The 24,974-nt window shown below is 35.2% G+C and overlaps 2 protein-coding genes across 2 annotated transcripts; both read right to left on the bottom strand.

Moving 5' to 3' along the window:
• Nucleotides 1-522: 522 nt before the first annotated feature.
• On the bottom strand, nt 523-2,126 carry LOC131440523 (E3 ubiquitin-protein ligase RING1). The gene is made up of 3 exons (XM_058611874.1): nt 1,071-2,126; nt 843-1,015; nt 523-786 (listed from the first exon to the last, which is right to left on the bottom strand). Exons 1-3 carry the CDS (start codon nt 2,065-2,067, stop codon nt 742-744), a joined length of 1,215 nt encoding a protein of 404 aa, XP_058467857.1. The 5' UTR covers nt 2,068-2,126; the 3' UTR covers nt 523-741.
• An 11,300-nt stretch (nt 2,127-13,426) lies between these two features.
• Nucleotides 13,427-19,343, bottom strand: LOC131440522 (uncharacterized). The gene is made up of 2 exons (XM_058611873.1): nt 19,219-19,343; nt 13,427-13,957 (listed from the first exon to the last, which is right to left on the bottom strand). The coding sequence occupies exons 1-2, from the start codon at nt 19,225-19,227 to the stop codon at nt 13,553-13,555; spliced, it is 414 nt and encodes a 137-aa protein (XP_058467856.1). The 5' UTR covers nt 19,228-19,343; the 3' UTR covers nt 13,427-13,552.
• Nucleotides 19,344-24,974: the final 5,631 nt, after the last annotated feature.

The raw sequence follows: 24,974 nt of genomic DNA, 5'->3' as shown, positions 1-24,974 counted from the left end.
TTCTGGCTATCCATCAAAAATATTTGTTCGTTTTGTTTCCTGGATGAATGATGTGGCGAAGCTACATAACCGAAGTCAAAATGGCTCGGTAAGTGGCATTAGATATTATTTCATTTGCATTTAGTCAACGGAAAATATCAAACATTTGCCTGGTAGCTACACCAGAGTAAATGCTTTGATTTGCTTAGTAACTTTATTAGCTAGTTTTGAGCTTAGTAGCTTTAGTCAGCTAGTTTTGAGAATTCCGTTCTAAGAATTATGAATCAATCTAAAAAATATATTAAAGAGAGTAATCTTTCTGGATTAAACACGATGAAACGAATTTATCCGTTATTTTATATATGAGAGTTTTCAGAAGATACAAAGAAATATATTTCCGAAAGTATCCGAATTTGGGCTTTTTAATTAAGTTCTCAGATAGTATATCGATCAATAGAGCAAAAAAATGTCGTTTTTTAAATGTTCCATAGTGTGTCTCAAATTGGAAATTGTCAATTGGTAAGGTATTTTCTATTCAGATCATTGAGAGGACTCATAGTAACTTGAGATGTTTATTAGTTTCAATCTAATGTATGTTCAGTAGATTTAAAATTATCTGAAATGGAATAGTTCAAATCTAGAAACCAAACGTTGAAAAAAAATTGCCATCTATTCTGTTTGCATTTAATGTACACTGCTTGCTTGTCAAGCACTACAACTAATGTCACAGTCCTATCAACGCTTTGTCGGTTAAGCGGTGCCCTAGGATTTCTTCCACGAATAGTACATCTCTAAAGGTTTGTTAACCTGAAACAATTTTATATTAGTAACAGTTTTAATGACAATTTATGAAGATTCATTACCTTCCAAAATTTTTCATTGACTTGCGAAAGAGCTTGATTGCCACTAAGTACTACTAACTGCGATGGTTGAGGAGCAATATAAATGCAGAAATTAACAAGTCTATATGCTTCAGGTAATTCTGTCTCCAGATCCAACGTAAGTCGCATAGCCAAGTATTTGCTCAGATGATCGACTAAAACAAAATATAATTGTCAAAATATAACAATAGCCACATAATAAACATATACCCGTAGCATTCGAAGTAGTTTTAATGTACCGAACCGAATTTTCTTTCAGTGCTTTTAACAATGGATTATCACCAGCCATTTCTGTCGGATGAGGTTTAAACACTAACTCAATTTCATCACTGCCATGCTCAGAATTCCCTTCACCCTCAGTATCCAAATTTGAATCATTTTCCTCAGTTCTACCATCCATCTCACTGTTGCTTTCAGATTCTTCTGACTTTTCGGATGTCAAAACTGATCTCGCTCTTTTAGCTTTACTGGCTGAGCTGACATTCGAAGGAACTGGCGAAGGAGTGCTTCTGACTGAGGGTGGATTGGATGACTGCCTTGTGCATTCTCCAGTTTGGCTAACGGATGATCCGTCACGATTAACTAGTTCCCCGACATTTCCATTGGTTGAAACATTTGAGTTAGTATTATTCGTAGTAGTATTATTTACAGAATTTGCTGTTCCAGTGGAAGGATTTGCAGTAGAGACAGATGGCGAAGCACTGATTGCAGCGGAAGCTGCTGTTAAATCATTTTCACTTTTCTGCTTACGGTTTGGTCGATTCTGGGACTGAAGTTTAATGCCCTCATTAATAGAATGTACAAGTGCTTGTTGCGAGTGACTTTGATTAAATTTAGCAAGCACTCGTTCTTGATGGGCTTCATACTCATCCCTGCTAGGATAAATCTTTGATATCAGCAGATCGAAATTGGGATCCGGCCTCAATGAACGCTTTGAAACCAGCTTTTTCCGGCAGGTTGGACACTCTTTGTTACCAGAACGAAGTGCAGTGATAATACAGTCAGAGCAAAATCGATGGAGACACTCTTTTGTTGTCATTGTTTTTTTTAACATATCCAAGCAAATCGGACACATCAGTTCACTATGTAAGCTGCGAGGAGAAACTGCAATTTCGGTATTATCCGTAATTGCTTCTTGCGGTGTTCGGTTTAACTCGTAAAGAGACAAATCCCATGTTTTGTTTTGCAGCGGTTCCAAAGACGCCATTTTCACTGACTATAATCGCCTGCAACAGAATATAAGTAAACACATGCACAGAACCAGAGATGCCAAGTCATTTGAGAAAAAATTGATTCCCACAACAAAATTCTGTTTGCAGAATTTGTGCCCGGTTCCCATGTGTACAAAGTGGAACACTCAAGCAGAAAGTACAGGGATTTTTTGTGAACATCGTATGATTTGCCTTAAAATTTTCACTAGTTAATTTACTTGAGTGAACGAGATCGATTCCGGGAACAAAAATAATTCTCGTAACTTTCGAACACAAATACTTTTTAAGTTAACTTTGGCTTAATTTTTCCTAGGAATTTAAAGATTTTTAAAGGCCCAGTTCCAATCTGTGTTCACTTTCTGAAATCTGTAAAAATCAGTGTAATATTAAAATTAATTAATCTGAGAATCTGGCATCTCTGGCACTAACTACAATATGCACGCTTATTTGTGGCTAATCAATGAATGAATTAAAAATACTTATTTGCGGCAACTGTGAATAGATGTCAGAAATGAGTAGAATTTGAAAATATCACCACAGATAACAGATATACAGGCTCATATATCACGCCATTTTTTGAGAACGGCCAATAAGCCATCCATCATCATTCACTTTGAAGAGTAATTTTGAATGACTCGACACTCGCTGAGAGTAAGTCATAACAGTAAATGGCAGAGAAAAGTTTTCTATTTCGTCTGGTGTAAAATTTTATACTCTATCTTTCATAGCTCGCTTGCAATTTCTTTCGAAAGTGGAAGTTGACAGGTGGCTTATTGGCCATTCTAAAAAAAACTCGTGATATGAACTGTGTGTAAAATTTTCTCATTCAGCGTGCAAACACTTGCAGATGTCACTACGATCGACACAAGGTACTACCACGATTTGGGTGTCGCTTTCACTTGATCCACAATTTTTTGGCTGCAACATTCACTTCACGCTAGATTCTTGTTTTGCTGTTAGTTAAAATGACGAGTTTATTTTTGTTTTATTCCGATCGAATTCTCGTGTGATTTATGTGACATGGAAGTAAAGTTGTCTTTAACACTTAGGGAAATCGTGGGATAAGTGTTGAAATTGTTGTAGTTGGAATATTTCTATAACAGGCTGGAGGATTTTGTTATTGTTCCGGAACGTAGTGGAACGTTCGAGTCGAGTAGGTGGCAGTAGTGTTTCCAACGTATAGCAAATTTGAAATTGACACAAAATTTTGAAAAAAAATTCTTCGAGTCTCTATTTCTCTTATCTGTGATATCAATGAGTCAACATTTTTTGGACTATTCAGGCCTTTCCGAACAGGTTCAGTACCAGCACAGTTCTGTGCACGAACACTAGTATTCTTTCACACTATTCAATACTTGTATTCGTATTTGTCCGGCACCGTCTCGCGTCGGTACCGAGCCGAACAATTGTGAATACACGCATAGAAATATGCAAAAAAAATTACAGTCCGTGCACGGGACTGTGCCGGCACTGAATTGGATAGCAAAGGTGTGAATAGTCCATTAATCGCTTCATCCGATCATTTTGAGTTTGAAATTTTCGAATGATTTACATATTTTCAGGATAGATAACATAAAAAAGGTATTATAGACAGCGAGTCGTATCAGGTTCTCGTTGTTAAGTAAAATACATTAACATGCATGTTTACATGGCGAATTATAGATATAGGATAACAGATAACAGAGGTACTTTGGCCCACTTTAGGATTGATTTTTTTTGGTCTAGTTTGCAAAAATACCCACTAAATGTTGCAATATCTTTGAAAACCCCTTCCGCAATAGGTAATTTGATGTGATTAGCATATAGAGAGTATATTATGCTCATATATGCCTCTACTCAATTCCCGAATAGAAATGAACTGCACCAAAACAGTAATATTAACTGTAACAGTACAGTAAAAATAAATTATTTTACAACAAAATGCATTGTAAACCGAACACCGAAGAAACAATGAAATTTAACGTTTTAACCTCAATTTTTACTGTAAAATCGGTTTTTACAGTAAAAAAGGGGGGTGGTTATGTATCTTAACATTAAAAAAAATCAAATTTTTCCGTACATTTTTCTTTCAAAAACTATAACGTTTAATGTTAATTTGCAATTTGAATAAGATGTGACTTTTTATAATCTCTTGGATTCTGATGTAAATTTATTGTTCTTTCAACAAAAAGCATTGTAGTAACACTGAGCAAACCATGTTGCAACCGTATCAGATTTTATTTACCATAATATTCCATATATGGAAAATGTTTGAACAGTAGTTCATTTACTGGGTCAACATAGAAAAAACAGTTAAATTTAATTTTCAAACAATGTATTTTACTGTACTTTTGTTATTCTGCATACAATATGTACTGTTTTTACTATTAAAGGACAATGAACAGTATTCCATTAGTTCAATATAAATAAATTCAATAACTTGCCAAGTATCTTATTTCTCTTGAAACGGTAATTAAACGATATAGCACTTTAAAAATATTTTGAATGTCTTCAAAACCTGCTAGTTTCGAATGTTACGTTTGGATGCGTAGATGGCTGCCTTCCTCAAATTAGCTATTTTTTTCTGCGAATGCTCTATTGATTACTGCGCGATTAGCTTCAAGAGAGATGATCGAAAAATTACTCATTCCTTTATGTAAACCTACTCTCTCTTGAGCTTTTTCTGAAATGGTGTGATTGAAACAATTAAAAAAAATGATTGAGCATTTCTATTTGCTTACTGTAGATAAATTGCAGCTTAGCTTCGTCTATTACCGGTCTTATTAATTTATCTGTAGATTGTGCGTATTTGCGACCAGTAACCGACATTTCTCGCAAAGCTTCAGCTCCGTACATCAGCAAAGCCAGATTCTGCACAAACTGTCCAACGCTCTTCGATTCTCTGTCTATATCTTCCAGTTGCTTCACGGTTACGTTAATATTTGGATCAGTCGTAAAAGTCTTTTTCAGACAGAAAAACATCGTTAAAACATTTTCATGCATACAAGTTTGTCTCTTAGGTATCTTGATATTCAATTCATTAATAAAAAAAAACAACTTACAACTTGTCCGTTAGACTTCAATCTCTGGTTTTCCTGTATTTGAAAGAGAGCGATGTCTTTCGCCTCTGCCAAATCCTTCCTTAGTTTATCGATGCTTTCCTTTTGTTTTTTATTTTCAGCTATTTTATTTTTTAACTTTTCGAGTACTCTATTATATTCATCATGCCAATTCGTCTTGTGCGCGGTGCTGAGTTCGTCATGTGAATTTTCATTCATGTTATGTGTTCCATTAGTGACCGACAGGGTGACCTCTCTGACAGAACGAATGCATGCACCAGATTCAGGAACATTGATATCCGGAGATTTTTCAACTTCCGGAACAGTCAAAGGATCATTCAATTTACCAGATCGATTGGATGAACAAGCTTGATTCGGTAGCGGAGTATATATGGTGAAACGATTTGGTTTTACTGATTGAGGCAGTGCTGAGGTCGTAGCAAAGCCACTAAAATCACTAGATCCAACTAGATTGCTGCTCCCTGCTGCTTCTTTTTATTTCCACCTTCAAACAAACATATCGTTAGTTTTTGTCCGTCATTTTTATAATTATACATACCAACACTATTCTTTTGATCAGTTTTTTTGCTACGTTTAGGCATTTTACGCTTAATTAAAGAACAATAAATGCTTGAACGCGACAGGATATCGTAAAATCTTTTTTTCAATTCAAGGTTATAATGTGTGAAGTCATGTACACTGTTAATTGTTTTGGAAAAAACACAGTCGAGTTCAATAACGTAACAACATTTTATATTGTTCAAAATTTGTCTTTTATTTATTTAATAAACTATAATATCAGAGCTAATATTTGCATTTCGATGCATTCATTGCATTAAATAAAAATCATCTTAAAAAATCACAGAAGGTCAGGTGAGTTGACATACGTAATAATATTTTTCAGCTGCTTTAGCAGTTGAGTGGAAATTCAAGAAAAAAAATTAAGTATTCTTAAAAAAATAAAATGATGTATTTACGAAGATTCGTTTGGCGGTATCGGAAAAACTTATATTTTCCAACAATTGCCATTTTTCTATGATTGTGAATTACTTAATATCCAAAGCTTTAATAAAAAACTATGGAAAATAATGTAACAGTAAGTTTTATTCTAAGACTGTTGGTTACACATTGCTTGAAGTTGAATCTTTACAATAAAAAACAATAATTACCATGGTATATATTGTTCTTAACGCGTTTGTAAAATAAAAGTTAATGTAAATTGCTATTCGGGTTTTGATATGATAGTTTCAGCGGATTTGGGTGACTTTTAACCCAATTTCGGGTAGCCACAGGTAAGCGTGTGCAAAATATTGCGAAAACAGTACAATACACAGAACCATTCGAAAACGACGAAAACTCGTAAGCGCTTAAAAATAGTTACTCAAAAATGAGTAAGATCTCACTTATCTACAGAAAAAGTGGAACAACTCTAATTTAGAGTAACTCCGAAGTTACTCAAATTTGAGTTCTTCCACTGGAAACGATATTTTTGTAAAATCTACTCATTTACTGAGTAATACTTTATTTGTACATGTACCAAAATAGAGTAACTATCACTCAAATTTTGAGTGAAATTTTATTATCACTATTAAAAATTATTTCTCCTTTTCTGAATGTATTGTATTAAAATATTAAGTAATTGAACTCAATACTATATCAAGTGGTGGTCGCTTGGAGTAGTGTGTCAATCGCAAATTAACATACATGTCAGTTATGCTCAGGCACCAATCATACACTTATTCCTCATAAATGACATTTGAGCATATTCGGTTCCATTCTAAAGCACAACACATAGTTTATCATTCCGGTATTTGCAGACACAACACCGTTTGTGTTGAGCGACTCACCCTCGAAATACGCGATCTCACTGACAAAATATACAACTTGTTGCTCCAAATGGTTATTACAACTTTTAGACTGATCTTGCGAATAGTGACAAAAAAACGAGTTATTGCGTGCACGCTTAGAAAAAGTTACTCAGAGTTTGAGTACTAGTTACTCATTTTCAAATGATACATGGAAACGTCAAAAATTGAGTAGTTATCATCAATGATGTTGAGTAACTCCTACTCTAAATTTGAGTTTAACGCAATAACTCGTTTTTTTGTCACTATTCGCAAGATCAGTCTAAAAGTTGTAATAACCATTTGTAGCAACAGGTTGTATTTTTTGTTAGTGAGATCGCGTGTTTCGAGGGTGAGTCGCTTAACACAAACGGTGTTGTGTCTGCAAAAACCGGAATGATAAACTCCGTGTTTTGCTTTAGAATGGAAACGAATATGCTCAAATGTCATTAATGAGGAATAAGTGTATGATTGGTGCCTGAGCATAACTGACATGTATGTTAATTTGCGATTGACACACAACTCCAAGCGACCACCACTTGATATAGTATTGAGATCAATTACTTAATATTTTAATACAATACACTCAGAAAAGAAGCAATTTTTTTGCAAATTTGGTATATGTGAAATAAAATTTCACTCAAAATTTGATTGATAGTTACTCTATTTTTGGTACACGTACAAATTAAGTATTACTCAGTAAATGAGTAGATTTTACCCAAATACCGTTTGCAGTGGAAGAACTCAAATTTGAGTAACTTTAGAGTTACTCTAAATTAGAGTTGTTCCACTTTTTCTGTAGATGAGTGAGATCTTACTCATTTTTGAGTAACTATTTTTAAGCGTGTGTATATCCAAAACTGTCATACACGGAGAAAGAAGCGCATACAACAGACCCACGATGGCAAATGTACAGGTGATAAGAATTTTCTATGTGTGAGTGCGGTTGTTATTTATTTGGAAAACGTCACGTCGATCTAACTAATTGTTCGGTAATTTTTTGTTTGTTTGTTTGCCTTTGATTAAAATTCCGGATTTTCGGATTTCAAAAAAACAACACAAATTCACAATAACGAAAGAAGGAAATTCCAACCTGTTGTGGCTATGGTTTTATTCCACAAAAAAGGGTCAAATGTTCCGGCTGACGCGCTCTCCTAAACACTTCACAATCCGTCGACTTCACCAGAAATTACCCTCTAACGATTTATGTAGGCAGCAAGTGGACAAGTGATACAAAATTATTTTCTGCCTATAAGCAGACCCTGTCAGCTTGGAGCGAAATCAATCTTCAGTTCAGCAACGCCATCGCACGGTGTCACATTCAAAATATCATGTCAATTGTATGGGTGCGCAGTGCTGCTATCTTGGCGCGCACGAATTTGACATTTCTCTTCCCTACTTCTGTGTACGAGATTCGATGCGAACTCGCCTGAGGGCGCCATGCTCGCAAAAAATTTTGTTGCCAATAATTTGTTCGGGAAATGTGAGAGCTGGATATCCTGTTAATATGATGTCTTTGCTATAAGTAAACAAAAAACTTTAAGGGTGATTCTAATGTTTTGAAAACTTTAGCACCTGTACCTCAATCCATTCGATGAATTCTTCAAGATTTTTTTCGTTTGGTTAATAAAAAGACACTTATTAAAAATTGTTTGACAGTAAGTTTCATGACAATCAGTTTCACAAAAGTTCGGTTATTGGAAGATAATTTTACCGACGACACGACCAGGCACTTCGAAGAAAAATCAGCATTAAAACTGTTCGCTAACGATTCACCGCCAGTTACCACAAATCTAGCGACCCCTTGTAAATGATAAAAATAATCTTCTCGAGCAACACTGTTTATCGGGACACTGTTTAAGTTGCTATGGACTAGTTACCAAGGAACCTCAAAACAAATAAACATGTTTTGAAAGCGGTGGAATAGTTCTATTAGTGTTAAACTTTGTCCAAATTAAGCAGAAATGCATTTAAATGAACTCGATTTTCGGAATTTAATCGAAACTATGGATGAAACCAACGAACGAGGACAATGATCTGCTTCCAGCGATTCATCCGTACACTTCAACTGCTAGCTTTTCTGGGCAGTAGGATTCGGTGTAATATGCCGGTGTCAAAATTATTTTGTGTCGATTGATTGCGCAGCAGTGGAAACAGTATTTCACCTTGTTGGCCACTATTCGAGGATTACTAGTGGAATTCCACAAAGAAATCATTTTACCGTACGTTATGCAGGTACCGCAGAGCACTAACTTCGATCAGCTCGTTGTCGGTCATTTCCATGTCTTCCTCGTTGGTTTGCGCTGAGCTGTTATCACACAACGGTTTCAAGTCAGCAGTGAGTTATGCATCCCAATGTCCCTAAGACCTGAATTTTGAACTTGGCTTTATAAAAGACATAACTCATACTTTAATTTCTACATTACGCTCGAGGCAGGCAAATCCATTAAAATGTTCCGTAATATAATAATTTACTATTTACAAAATTCTGTAATGAAGATTTACGCAAGACTGATCGTCCGGTAAAAATTTGCATAATTATTGTAAAAGAAAACTCATGTACCGAAATTTCATGTCAAAAATATTACCGAACAAAGGAATTAAATCTTAGTGTATGGATTGTCATATCCGCTGTAACCGATCTGTGGCGATAAATTAAGTGCGAACGTTGTGGTTTTCATAACCGGTTCAATTTCAGTTTTGAAAAAACTCAATCACAAAGCTTGTTCATGCAGATGTTTCAAAAATATTATAACTATTTACTGAAAATTCATACACGAAGTGTATAAGACATTTTTCATCTGCTACATTCATCGCGAAGTACAATCAAGGATAAATAATAAAGACATGTACATGCTTATAAATATTTTAAAAAAATGTGGTTCGTTCCCGGTACCTTTTGAAATGACCCCACTCACCGCTTGGTGGAGCGCGAGATTAATTGCATTGTTATCATTTCAACCAAAGTGTGCGATGAAAACTCAATATACCTTATGATCAAAAAAGAACCGGAATTTTATTAAAAAACGCAAAATTTCAACTTTTAATAAATTTCTTTATTAACGTCTTCAAAGTACTCTCCTCCTGCGGCAATACATGCATGCCAACACTTAATCCAATTTTCCATACAAGTTTTATAGGCCGCCGAAGGTATGGCCTTTAGTTAACGCAGCGAATTCTCTTTTATGGTCTCTATTGTCTCAAAACGCGCAATGGTAATTTGAGTCTGGGGAAGAGGAAAAAGTCACACGAGGCCATATCTTCAGTAACAAATGTTGTTGGGCGGCCAGGGATCTCATCATGATCCAAGCTTGTATGACCACCTTTAAAGCGTTTATACCACTCGTATGCCTGTGTTTTTCCTAGACACGATTCACCAAAGGCCTTTTCTAACATTTTCAACGTTTCGGAACACTTAAATCCATTTGCAACACAAAATTTTATGCAAGCACGTTGTTCTAAATTTTCATCCATTATAAAAATCGCCTCACGAAAATTTTTCATCTTCTTTGTATAGACGCCAAACAAAAACTAATCGTACGATATGCGTTAAAATTTGACAGAATGTGTATAAAAGCGTTTCCAACGTTGAGAGAATAAAAGTTTACCGATTGGACAAGCGCGGGAATTTTAAAATGAAAATTCCGGTTCTATTTTGATCATAAGGTATACAAATGAGCTACCGAATCAAAAGGGTTCTCACGGTTTGACATTTGGATTATGAATGTATGATAGGAACTCAGCAGCGCAATTTATCACCATTGGTGCCAGTTTCAAGGAGGACCGTAGATATGCGCCAAAAAAAGATCGTGACTGTCATGTCTGGAAATTCGTTTGTGGTGCAATCGTCGACTGCTGTCATTTGTGCAGTTTGACTGTCAGCTATTCCGTGTCATTCTCCAGTATCGTTCGCAACCCTGGGTATAGGTCCACCAAACAGGTAAGCCGTGTGGCATCCGGCGGAATTATTTTCTACCAAGAATTGATCCACTGGTTTCCTGTTCCATGTCTTTAAAGGCCACAAAAGTAGGAACTCCCAAGTTAAGGTGTATTTCCATGCCGATGACTGAATGGTAGGGATGTCCGATACCGAGTCGATACTTTGAGGTATCGATACTTTTTTTCAAGAATCGAGTATTTTTGGTATCGATATAGCATCAGAGCGATACTGTTAGTATCGATACTTTTGGTCTCGATACTTATAGTATCGCAACGGATTAATGTCAATTCCCATTACAACGTAATTTTTTGTTTCCATTACAGAGGCTTTAACCTTGAGGTCATTCGCCTCTTCGGGCCATAAAAACTTTCTAAGACTATGTTCAGGGTTGGGAATCGAACCCAGGTGGGCTGTGTGAAACGCATCGACTAACCCATCCCGCTATACCCGTCCCCAATTGAATTTTTTTTGTTCTTCGGATTTGATGAAGCGCCAGACTCGTGCATTAGTATGACGTAGACTAGCCATTGTTGAAATTTGTTCTCGACAATCTCGCTTCTTGCACTAAAAGAAAGTGAACTGAGCGAAAACCATCATCAAAACAAGCACATAAAGGCCATACTCTCAGAGGATTCAAACATTGCAATATTTCACACTCATTGCGCTCTCTCTCAGTGCGCCTGTGGGACGACGCGAGATTGTCGAGTACGAATTACAACGAGCGCTAGTCCACGTCATACCAATACATGCGCGAGCCTGGTGCTTCCGTTCCGTCCGTCTCTGGTCCCGTGGTAATAATAATAGTAGTTCAATTTAAATCGCAAAATTAACACTGACGAGCCGAAGAAAAAGAATATGTGCTTTTGCACAAACCAACGAAACTCTTAAATGTTCAATAGGAATTGGCTTTTAGTGTAGTATCCGTGTATCGACATAAAGGTTATGATATGAATTTTTTTGAGAAAATAAGTGAAATGTGAAATTCTTTGAAGTGGACCAAAAGTCAAGAAAGGCGAGGTGCAATCTATGTGGCAAGAAATATGCGTATACTAGTTTCACAACAAATGTATGGAAAAACCTGCTGCTGCTCAAGTATCAATTGATACTTACAGGTATCGATACTTTATTGCCTTTTGATACCATGTATCGATACCCAAAATTTTGGTATCCCGATACCCTAGGTATCGATACTTTACCTTCCGAGTACCATCCCTACTGAATGGCTGCAGGAGGTTAAACAATGCCGTCATGAGCGGAATATATCCCAATCCTTGGGACCTTTTCTTATTTCTTTTTTGTTCGGCCAAGTCATGTTTCCGGAGATGAAGTTCAGCTTTGTTTTTGTTTTGCTCAGGAAACCAACGATGGAGGCGGCAAATCTCTTATTTTGCCCCGGACGCCAAATTTCCTCGATACGCCACTAAGTATCAGATTCATCAAAATGGAAGTTGAAAAAAGTTTGCGCCGTCACTAACACATTCATTTACGATGGCAATGCGAAAATTAAAGTATTTATGTGGAACACATTTTTGTACTAATATGAATGTCGTTTCGAAATATGCCGTGCGAAACAGGGTTGACACACATACAGATTGTTCTATATTTTATTTTTCCTGAAAAATACAGATTTAAATATGGAAAAGGAAAGAATTTCTTAGCACCGCTAAAAATCCAGTTTTTAGGTGTTTTTCCAAATATATTTCAACTTTCTATGTGGATTAAGAAATGAAGTACGCCCCATTTTTATATTCTCGTAAGAATACACCGACGATAATTGTGGGGGATTTCAATATAGGTGTTTCAAGATAATATTAAATCCATTGATTTTATGAGCAAGTATATGAAGTTGGATATGAAATCTGCTTCTACACAAGCTACTACGCTTTAAGACACATGTATTGATCTCGTATTTGCTAGAATATATTTCATACTTTTCATATCATAGGCCTATTGTATCATTGATCAACCCAGCGAATTAATGTTTTCTTCATTGGAAGATTATAATCGACTGTGAACGCTTTACCTACGTCAAACATATCAGAAAACAACAGGCCAGCTTGGAAATAGCTGACGGAAGTCAGCGGCATCCATCGGAATTCGAATTCAACTCGTCCATCTCCAACACGAACGCCTTCATAAAAGGTTCTTTTCAGAACCACTATTACTTTATTATAAAGAACAATAAAAAATACTTTGTCCTATTTAATTGTGTGTCAGAATGTTCGATGTAACTTATCCGTACTTTTGTGTAGATGCATAGTTTCAAATTCTAGTAGTGAAGAAGGGGAATGCTTGCCCAACTCACACAATCGAGCAACTGACTGATATTCGGATGTGTAAAGGAAGCGTGCTTATAATTTTCGTATTCACGACATCCAGTTATGTCTCTGATCTTACCCACCAGCCTTTTCTAGTCATTTCTTGTAAAAACTGCATTCATTTTTTTTAACATGCATTAAATCTATCATCCGTATAATTCAGATCAATTATAATGCATAGAAATTTTGATTTCAATGAGTAATGAGACACGTGATTCTGGTTCATGAAGCTCATGGTAAATTTGTTTATTGTATTTATGAGCGACTATATCATTGGTATCGATAGGGCAAGGTTGTATAAATAATAATCTTAAAACTATTACTATGAGTTTGTGAACTATTTACACAGATCTGAATTTGTTATATTTCTGTTTCAAATTTCGTGAAAAGTTTGAATAGTCATTCGATGTTTCGATTTTTTTACTGTACTCGAAAATGACTTTCTCGAGAACCGAATTAGTATCTGAGCTTTCTTTAAGTTCGTCTTCAAATTGTTCCTCCAAATCCTCTGCAAACTCCTCCCATTCATCGGAGCTCTTATCTATTTCTACTTGCTGGTACAGCCTAGCTTGTTTGATAATGGCTATGTGCTTGTGTGTATTTGAATCACTTGGGATGAACTTCTGAAACATATCCACTGCTTCTTTGTCATTGAGAAAAGCATGGATTTTTTTACAGAGTAATTCTTTGATGCGCTCTTTAGATAGTTCGTTGCAACCGCATAAACATTTGATGCACTCGACAATCTGTAAATATTACAAAAAAAAGTTATGTTAAACTAATATCTGTTAAATAATTATCTTCTACTCGTCGATGCATAGCAGTTCAAATGGAACAGCTAAGAAGAAGAAATGTTAACTCTACTTACATTGCGAATCGACGCAACTTAAAAAATGTTTCTGAAGTAGAGGAAACTTCGCGTTTTCTTCGCGGTTTAAGGAGTTCCGGCTCAAAAAAATAATCACCTTATCTTTCAATTAATCTAAGAAAAGTAAGCATGAATTCATTTCAATAAACTACAAAGCATCTAATGGTACATGTTACATATTCGCGAAAAATTTTTATGGTTACAAGCGGAAATTTGTAGATAGGCCCTTGACTCAATACGCTTTGACGTGAATACGTCTTACTTTACTATGAGACGCATTTTAAAAATTCACTCTGTACAAGAATGAGCGGAACTTAATCATGAATATCTCTCATATTTTAAAATTGAAGTTCTCTAAAATTAAGGAGACATTCAGTACCAAAATAAGACGCACAAAATTTCAACTGCATGAATTAAACGAATCATAGCACAAGGTGTATCGTGCAAAACCGACACATAGAAATTCGAAATATTTTCATATAATAATCGAATCATTTCAACAAACTGAGCTAATGTTCTTGTGTATATATGCGTGTGTGTATGTATGTATGTGTGTGTATGTGTGTGCGTGTGTGTGTGCGTGTGTGTGTGTGCTAGTATGTGTTGTTAACAAAGAGTTCGAGATTTTAAATACAACTGGACCGATTTTGATCAAATTAGTCGAAAATGAATGCGCTGTTGAATAATTTCGAGATCTGATGTATACTTCAGTGGAACTCGTGGTTTTTTGAAGAAATTATAGATTCTTGTTGTACACGCTTGGCGGGTGGATATCAATTATTTATAATTTAAAAATTCTTAAAATAAAAGAAGACGTCTTTCGGTTTGCTGATGATACAAAAAATAAGAGCAAACCCTATTATCTATTGCTACCTAACGCCTCTACCTGGAAATAAGCAGATATTTGTAAATATTTATGAAAAAAAGATAGTTTTTAATTTTACTTATCGTTTTTCGAAATATAGGAATCTTTATGCTTCATCCAATTTATACGTTTTCCAGCTTTACAAGCAATGGCGACGTGGTTCTTTGCAAAGTCGAAAAGAGACATTATATGACAAGTTTCTTACTAAGTTTCAGTAAAAGCTTTATTAATTCGAACAATGCTAATGTCAAATTTAAAACTGACATACGCTGCCGTTCTATTTTATCTATATTTGAAACACGAATAGAACACGGCTGAAGCTGCCAAATTATTTTTGATATAAAATTTATGTTCTAGTTCTAGACGCATAATCTCTGACAGTTATAACTGCGTTTTACTTGTATTTCGAATACTGAAAACCCTATTCCCAATCCACCTAGTGGTGTGATCATGCCATTCTCTTTCATCGACACAGTCTTATTATAATACTAATTTGGGCTCGTCTGTGTCACATATTCGCAACGTTTCTCATACTGTAATGTCAGCCATACGATCTACGAAATCGATATCGGTTAATCCATGTACAGTGACAGCCATTTAAACTTCAAACCTGTTTAATGAAGCAATAGTCATTTCCAAGCGAGCCTAAGTTTATTGAAATCGGTTAAACGCGTTTTGTCGGTTACGTCACTCATACCATTATATCTCCGGAACCAGAAGTTACAGCCATTTGATCTTCCAACTTGATCAATGATTCAATAGTAGCTTTCGAACCAGCCTAATACTATGTTCACACTATGAGTTCAAACGAGTTTTAATACTGATATCATGTTTTAAGCTAAATAGCATGTTTTTCTTTCGCGTTATTTCATATTCAAAAACGACATATTAAAGCATGTCTTCCATAAATAACATGATATAATTAACATTATATAACCCTGCAAGCATTTGTTGTCATTTTTCGACTGTGTCAATTGACAAGCTGTTGTCGAATCTGTTTTCCATCAAAGTAGGCGTGTAGTCATAATGAAATAAAACTGGAAACTGGTACAACCGTTTTGCCTTTCTCATATAGAAAGGTTATGCAATCACTTGAAAAACCGACCAGTGAAAATTGGCCCGGAGGGCCAAGTGTCATATACCATTCGACTCAGTTCATCGAGCTGAGCAATGTTTGTGTGTGTGTATGTATGTATGTGTGTGTGTATGTGTCAAATAATCTCACTAGGTTTTCTCGGAGATGGCTGAACCGATTTTGACAAACTAGGATTCAAATGAAAGGTCTCGTGGTCCCATACGGAATTCCTGAATTTCATCCGAATCCGACTTCCGGTTCCGGAATTATAGGATAAAGTGTGTTCAATATTGTACACTGTCACCGTCCGATACGGAATTCCTGAATTTCATCCGAATCCGACTTCCGGTTCCCGAATTATAGGGTAACGTGTGTTCAATATTGTACACCGTCACTTAAACCGGCGAAACAAAAACCGTAAAAAAATTTCTAAACTGATCTCAAAACTACACAAATCGATAGTCATTATAAGTATGCAACTAAACAAACCGATTCCGGCTATCCTGGTTCCCGGTGTCCGGTTCCGGAAGTACCGGAAATAGTGATCATATATACCAAAATGGATCTCACTTACCTTTCTCAGCGATGGTTTGACCGATTTCCACAAACTTAGGTTCAAATACCACAATATTATATGTACATGAGAAAGGCATCATTACACCACTAGGTGGATTAAAACAGGTTTTGTTTTTGTATTATGACTTTTGGTCATTTGTTGTTTAAAAATATTTATTTCACCTACATAATTAACGTGTCGATGCAATAAATCTTCGAGACGTTCCTATTCCGACGTATTACAAACTATACTACGAAATATCTGAAACCCAAAAAATAAAGATCAACCGGAACTCTCTCTTGAAGAAGGATAATTTCTGCGTGGTAGACATTTTTGCAGTTAGTTTCTAAACAAACAATATGTCATGCGTATAACGTAATCCAAGTGTGAACAGTTCGGTTTTAATTTTATATTATTAACGTTAAAATATGTTATTTTGTGCAGGTGTGAACATAGTATAGGCAAAGATAAGTAATAAAGACATGTACGTGCTTATAGATATTTTTAAAAAATGTGGTTCGTTCCCGGTACCTTCTGAAATGACCGCACTCACCGCTTGGTGGAGTGCGAGATTAATTGCATTGTTATCATTTCAACCAAAGTGTACCATAAAATCTCAATATATACAAATGAGCTACCGAATCGAAAGGGTTCTCACTGTTTGACATTTGCATTATGGATGTATGATGGGAAATCAGCAGTGCAACCAATTTATCACCATTGGTGCCAGTTTCAAGGAGGACCGTAGATGTGCGCCAAAAAAAGATCGTGACTGTCATGTCTGGAAATTCGTTTGTGGTATAGGCACAAACGATTTTCCAGATATGACAGTCACGATCTTTTTTTGGCGCACATCTACGGTCCTCCGAGAAACTGGCACCAATGGTGATAAATTGGTTGCACTGCTGAGTACCCATCATCGCATTCATAATGCAAATGTCAAACCGTGAGAACAACATCTAACCACTTGCGTGACTCAAAAAGCGCAGTTTCTACTAGTTGCTAAGTTGGCTAAGAATAAGTGGTCGTTACGTTGTAATGCCATACTGAAATAACTCATCTTTCCATAACTTTAAACTAACTTGTTTTCAAGTAAACTAGTTGAAACTTAGTCACCATCGACATTATAAACATTGAATAATTGCAGAATGCTTTTCTATCAACAATAAAAAGGCATTAAAGTACTTGAAATCACAAACTTGATAGGAGATACAGATTTCACAACGATTTTAAAACTTTCGAGCGAAATTAAATTTTAATGAACTGTTTTTCTAAGCGCCTTCAATCAAAATCTGTTTATGAAGTTATGAAAAATAAACAACGAAATAACTTATTGGGAAGTTGGGAAGAAATATTGCTGTCACCTTGTTTTAACCAGTATACAGGGTCCGGCACTCGAAGTGTAACCAACTTCAGACCTTCGAGCCTAGCGTCAAGGTAAATGCGACATATTATCGGGAAAGTATTCTGGAGGTTGCTTTGAAGCCGTGGGCAGACAAACATTTCGGTGGCAGACCATGGACGTTTCAGCAGGACTCGGCACCGTCTCACAAAGCTCGAGTGAACCAAGAATGGCTGAAAAACAACGTTCCGAACTTCATCACGTCCACACAATGGCTCTCGAATTCACCAGATGCGAATCCAATGGATTATTCTCTTTGGGCCATTTTGGAGAGCAAAGTCCGAACTAAAAGATACACTAGTCTCGAGGCGCTGAAAAAAGTTATTGTCCGCGAGTGGGCCAAAATACACCTGCAAGTCACATTCGGGCAGCTTGCGATTCGTTTTTTGACCGTCTCAAGGCCATAGTCAAGGCAAAATGTGGTCATATCGAGCAAAAGTGAATTGATTCTGAATTTTGTATTATTTTTACACATTTTGTACTTTGAATTAAGTAAAAGTATTTTCCAAACTGAATTTATGGCCTTTTTAATTGGTTACACTTCGAGTGCCGGACCCTGTAACATAAAAAAACATGTTCGTGCTCTTATTGCAACATAGTTTTGATAAGTCGTATCAGAAATAGTTGCGGATTGCTACTTGGGATGGGTCTCCGGGGTTCCGTTCGAAAATCGGGTTTTCCAGAAATTCTATAACCTTTCTATAGAGAAAAGCAAAAATGGAGCGGTAGCGTATACTCTAAAATCTCAATTTACGCGCCTTATATATATGTAACATCCAATTCATGATTTAGGTGTCATGTTATCAAGAACATAATATAAATATAAGACAATAAAATACGGAGTTTTATTGTTCCCTTCTTTCATTCTATTTTGTTACGTAAAAACTTGTTTGTTTTGCCCAACTAGATTTCCTTACTATTGATAATTACTACACTTGCCATAAAAAATCTTTTTTTGAATCCAACAAAAACTTAAGTTCTACTCGGAACGATATCCTAGAGCGCATTTTTCTCGCTTTCCTTAATCATCAGTTGAAGTTGACTAAACTAAAATTTCTACTTCGCGTTTTTGTTAATGTTTCAATTACGTCGATTGTATAAGAGGCAAACTCTTCTTAAGCATCAAACTGGAACACGCATTACCATCACATTCCGAATGATCAGATTAAAAACCATAGCCGTGCAAAGGGTCGTTTCATAAACGCCGCATACGTTTTTTTTTCTTGTGAACAGTTACTTACCCTACTCATTATTTTGTTTTAGGTCCGAACAGGATGATGATGCCATAGAGTAAATTAACGGGAATCTCGTTCGATGTGATGCCGGCTGTCTGCAAACGAACTAAAACAATAAAACTTTTCAGCTTCTGTAAAAAATGTGGTGTTTCTTATCGTTTACTTTAGGCACTGAAATATGGTGATTTTCTACACAGCAAAGATTGGTGTACGTACTGTACTGGTCAGCAACAACACTTCTAGCAGTAATTTTGCCTAGCCGATGAGCTTCTGCCGCTATTGATGCCGGTTTGCGTTGTATGGAAGTACATGTCTGAAAATCAAAATAAATATTATATTAGGGTATGGAGGAGGCTCAGTGAATCAGCTATACGGACGACTGATAATTGTGGGAACTTTTGTGTTTTGTTGTTTCTTGTCTATGTGAAGCCCAAAAGCAGTGCCGTAGTTGCTATGGTAGATCTCATTGCGCGACAGAGGTGAAAGATCAAGGTAAGAAACGTGAGAAATCAATTTAAAAATCTACGGTAGACCTTCACCGATTGTTAAAGTTGAAATCGAATTCGATACAAAACTTAAAACCGCGTCACTAATCGTATTATGTGATTAAATTTGAATGCTCCCTATTCTAATTTCAGTAAAGGCTTTTGACGTTGATACAGGTTATAAAGCACGAATCTTTTCAAATTAGTTTCAACTTCCAAGCCCAAATGTCTGGGATGCAATATAAACGTATTAGTCAATGCTTGATCTCATGACTGTTTTCCACATGAATCAGATAAGTAACTAAATTCACATAGATTCGTTTGTGCCGGTTGCTTTCAAAGCAAATTATAAAAACCAGTTTTAATCCACCTAGTGGTGTAATGATGACTTTCCCATATCAATCATACTATCATATAAAATACTGTGGTATTCTTCAAAATAATTTTCTTCGATTCTTAAAAGAATAATCGAGATCAGTTTGTTTGACCGTCTACTGATAAAAACTATCGATTGGAGATTTGAATTTTTTACATACTTTACCCTATATTTCCGGATCCGGAAATCGGATCCGGATGAAATTCAGGAATTACGTATGCGACCACAGGACCTTTCATTTGAACCTAAGTTTGTGAAAATCGGTTAAGCCATCTCCAAAAAAAGTTAGTGCAAAAAACGTTACATACACACATACGCACATACACACACATACACACACAGACATTTTGCGTACTCGACGACCTGAGTCGAATGGTATATAACACTCGGCCCTCCGGGCCTCGGTTCAAAAGTCGTTTTTCACAGTGATTGCATAACCTTTCTATATGAGAAAGGCAAAAATGGCAAAAAATCGAAGTATAGATGAAATGCTTAAGAGCATATACTTTGATAAAAATAATAGTTTCAGCGCAGAAATCAGAACAACACAGCAAAACAAAAGGTTAACTATAAATCTCGAACGAAACTTTCCTATCATTAAAGCCGTTTCGAATAATCTCTAGTTCTAGAAACTGTCAGTAAAAACCAACCCGTGGACAACTTGACAGCTCCTATACATCGATAATATAAGTAAAAGTTTTGGTTCTCTGGTTCCACAATGGCGTCGTAAATGGAATAACATTTGAAAATAACATATCTGTTTTTAGACAATCTGCGGTTTAAATTTTTATATTTAAATAAGAAAAATAAATTTTGCTAGCATTTCTTGACAATAATAAAATATTTATGATGATAAGTTACTATGGTTTAGTGTAAGTATAATTTTTCTTTTTTCATTAATAGAAGGCTTAAAAGTAGTTCTTCACATTTCAATGAACAATGAATCTTGAAGAACAATACTAGTAATTTGCAAACCAAGATTAAATCTACCGTTCCCTTATCTTTATCCGAGTAATTAGAAGATCATCCAATGATAACAGATACTCCTAACAATGGCTCATAATTCCTTGCGTTTTCATTGATACGACTAAATACGTTAGGTACTCTTTAGTCACATATCACATTTCAAAAAACACTTAATTTTTAATCTATCAATTACTATCTTTTCCTAACAAAAAGAAGACGTTGGGCAAAGTGAATTAAAAGATAGAAAGATTACCAAATACGCATGTTTGGAGATTTATGACGTGTGTTATTGATGAGTTTATTGCTATGCAGCCCTGTTAGAAAAAATCTCTATATTTTCATTTCATTCAGGAGTTCTTGCGTGAGTCACAATATGAAAATTACGCTCCTTTTAAATATATTGCTGAACGCATACACAGTAACCGTAAATAACGTAATGAAGTACTGGTTTCTTTTGTAATATTTTTGTTTCGTAATTCATTGCACTCGTGTTGTTTAGGTACACTAGCGCCGTCCTGAATTCAGTGGAACATATATGAAACAGGTTCATTTCTGTCAGGTTGTGTATGGGTTACAGTGTATAAACCAAACATTTAGAACAAAACAGGTTTCGACACTATTGCAATGCAAGTACTCACTTTACTGATCAACAGAATAAAATATGAACAATATTACACACTTCAAAAAATCATCAGTTTCTTCGAATCATGTCTCTATCCAACAAACCGGCCGTGAAAACGTGCACACTAAAATTTGATTCAGAAGTCCGGCAATTTTTTTATGAAAACTTTCGGTGAATGAAAAAAACAACTGATTTTCCGTGATTTTCTATTTAACTGAAATCATATGAATTATTATGGGACAATAAGTTGAAAAGAAACTGTTTAACAGAATCTTGTAACTAAAAATGCGATAATACTGGAAAGCATAGCCAATTTTCAATCACCGAACTAAATTTTTACTCTTGTGAGCTTTCAAATTATAAACAGTTCAAGGAACAATTCATATAAAACAGATAATCAAACTGCAGCAGATTGAAATTGATAACAATTCTCGGTTTAATTTTCCAAAGGGCCGTATGAACAAGTGACAATTTCGGTTTGTTTACTAATTTTTTAATTATCGTGACGTGAACATAAAAGTATTCTTGGATTTTTCAATTCTATTTGAAGGTCGATGGTTTCGGGTATTATTTTATACGAAGAGTTGAGTGATAAACATGAGAACAGCTTGGTAATTAATAAAAGAGAAACTACACAAAGAGAAACTGTCACTTGCTCTCACGGCCTTTTGAAAAATCAACCAAGAATTATGCAAATGACGGGACGAAAGCTTAGGAAGATTTTTATTATATTACGTAATTACTCTTAAATTCTGTATTCTAAACACGAAACTTGTTTTAAAGAAATACAACACTATCTCTTGTTATATTGAAACGCAGATGTTAGTATAGTTGGCATCAGCAGTAAAAAATCTATATCGGTACTAACTTTGCTGATGATATAGAAACCTACAGTTTTAAAATTCGAGCCGTTTTAAATCATTTACTCAGCAGTAATACTGATGATAATTGTTGAGATTACTTTCTTCGCATTAGCTTCAAACAATTGTGTAAAAGTAAACTTAAAATATAATAATATATTCCTTTTTCGGAACGTTTTTAACAAATGCATTTCAAAAATTTTCCTAGAAGTCATAAACATTGACTCTCGTTAATAGTTATGGCAATAATGCTAGATTGTTTTCGGTTGATCACGCGTCACGACCACATTGATGCAAATTGCTTTTGTCATTAATTTTAATATTCACATCGCATCCAAAAAGACTTTTGTGTGGTATAAAACCTAAATATATGAAAATTACGGAAACACTCCCCAATGTCATAAAACACGTTATCGATCCATGTACTCTTTCTTAGTCACGCATGACTACAATTGTCTCACCTGCCTTGTACCCGACTGACGGTAATTTTGAAACTATTACACATTTTCATTCTGTTTGTTTCATTTGCCAACGAGGAAACTATTCATTTGGCTAAGGAAAATAAACATAGCACAGACGACCCGACAAAGTCTGTTTCTTTCGCACTGACTCGTTTTTGTTTACTGCGTCTATTTTTTATGAACTGGACTAACCATTATGCACTCACTTCTCGATCAGTTGAAAGCAGATGCCGTATCAATATATTTGTTGTGAGGTGATGGTGAAAACGAACACAAGATTTTCTTCACTGAAGAAGTGTTATCGCTTATTCCTAGTTTGAATTTAAATATGATTCACTCACAAGTTATTTCGAATGTGATGGATTGTGACTTAGACTGTCACTCTTATCTCTCTGTCCTGATAATAAGCACCTGATCATCATTACGATGCAGGGTCGATTTTCTAATTTAGGTAGAAGTCAATGAAATTGAGCTTCAAACCAAAACGTGAGTAAGAAAATTATCACCTACCGATAATATCTATTAGCAAGTTTAGCTCACGACTACGTTCGTTATATTACTGACTCAATCAGAGCACTGATTCAATATTAATACTGGACCAAGATTGGTAAGCATCCCGTTCACTTCCCGTCATGATAAAATATTTTTAGCTCACGTCGTGTCACGAAAAACAACAAACGTCGAAGTTTCAACGGAACCACGCGAAGCTCGTCCGTCTTTATATTCCTTTATAAGAGTTATTTCTTCGAAGCCGTTGTGCTTAGCAAAGAACGGACACGTGTGAATGAATTCGAATGCAAAATGGAACTGATGCGAACATGCGAACTAATGAGCATTAGGGGAGACAAAATACATTTTCAGGTACATGCGCAATTATGCGATCAAGGGGAGTGTAGTATATCGAAATATTATCTGACATCTGGTTTCTTAAGGCTTCTGACATATTTGTGAAGGACGGAATAGCAAGTATAGTCTCAACCGTTTCCCAAGTTAAAACGGTCATGGCGCGGAAAGACACATTTGAAACGATTCAGCAAAACTAGAACAAAGTGGATGTTGTTACGTTTACTTTACTTTAAAAATGTCCTGGATGAGAAGTGATATATATATATATATATATATATATATATATATATATATATATATATATATATATATATATATATATATATATATATATATATATATATATATATATATATATATATATATATATATATATATATATATATATATATATATATATATATATATATATATATATATATATATGTATATATGTATTTATATATGCACGTATATCGTCATGTATGTGTATATATTCATGATTAAGAAAAACTCGTTTAATCCACCTAGTGGCTCAATGATACTTTTTTCATATTACTCATACCATCATAAATATTACTATGGAGTTCTAAAAACGACTGTTCATTGAATAGAAACAGGAAAGTTTGTTTGAACGTAATCTAGAAAAATGTACGAATCAAAACACCCTATAATTCCGGAATTGGAAGTATGAATGCATGGATTCTGTATGAAACCGTAAACCTTTTTCTTTGAATGTATAAGTTTGTGAAAATCTATTCGGCCATATGGAAGAAAAGTAAGGTGGAACTTTTTTGTAGTTTTCGACCACTATTCTCAATACTTCCGGAACCTGGTCATCGAATGGTCGAATGGATAACTAAGTCCTCACAAGTTCCTATCTCATGTCTCTCCGTGTGTCTATTATGCCATTTGGTCAATAGAAAGGCGTCGACTGGGGGCTATCGCCTTCTGCGTTAGTAGCAGAATGAGAGGGTGCGAAATGGCTTATGAGTTAAAGCTCACTCTAAAGTGCATCATGTTATCATAGTATATTGCAACATATAATTTTGTTGTTTATTACATTATATTATATATAATATTTTTTATTATTATTATCATAATTATTATTATTATTATTATTATTATTATTATTATTATTATTATTATTATTATTATTATTATTGT

The sequence above is a fragment of the Malaya genurostris genome, chromosome 1 (genome assembly GCF_030247185.1).
Source record: "Malaya genurostris strain Urasoe2022 chromosome 1, Malgen_1.1, whole genome shotgun sequence".
In the NCBI taxonomy this organism is placed as follows: Eukaryota; Metazoa; Arthropoda; class Insecta; order Diptera; family Culicidae; genus Malaya; species Malaya genurostris.
The sequence above is the reverse complement of the archived record's forward strand: the minus strand, read 5'-3'. Positions and strand labels throughout refer to the sequence as shown.

Excerpts from the sequence above, each read along its gene's own strand:
- LOC131440523 (XM_058611874.1), bottom strand. The coding sequence starts at position 2,067 with ATGGCGTCTTTGGAACCGCTGCAAAACAAAACATGGGATTTGTCTCTT. Across the intron at positions 1,016-1,070 it reads AACTACTTCGAATGCTACGG|TCGATCATCTGAGCAAATAC; the intron begins GTATATGTTTAT and ends ATTTTGTTTTAG. Across the intron at positions 787-842 it reads TCAATGAAAAATTTTGGAAG|GTTAACAAACCTTTAGAGAT; the intron begins GTAATGAATCTT and ends AAATTGTTTCAG.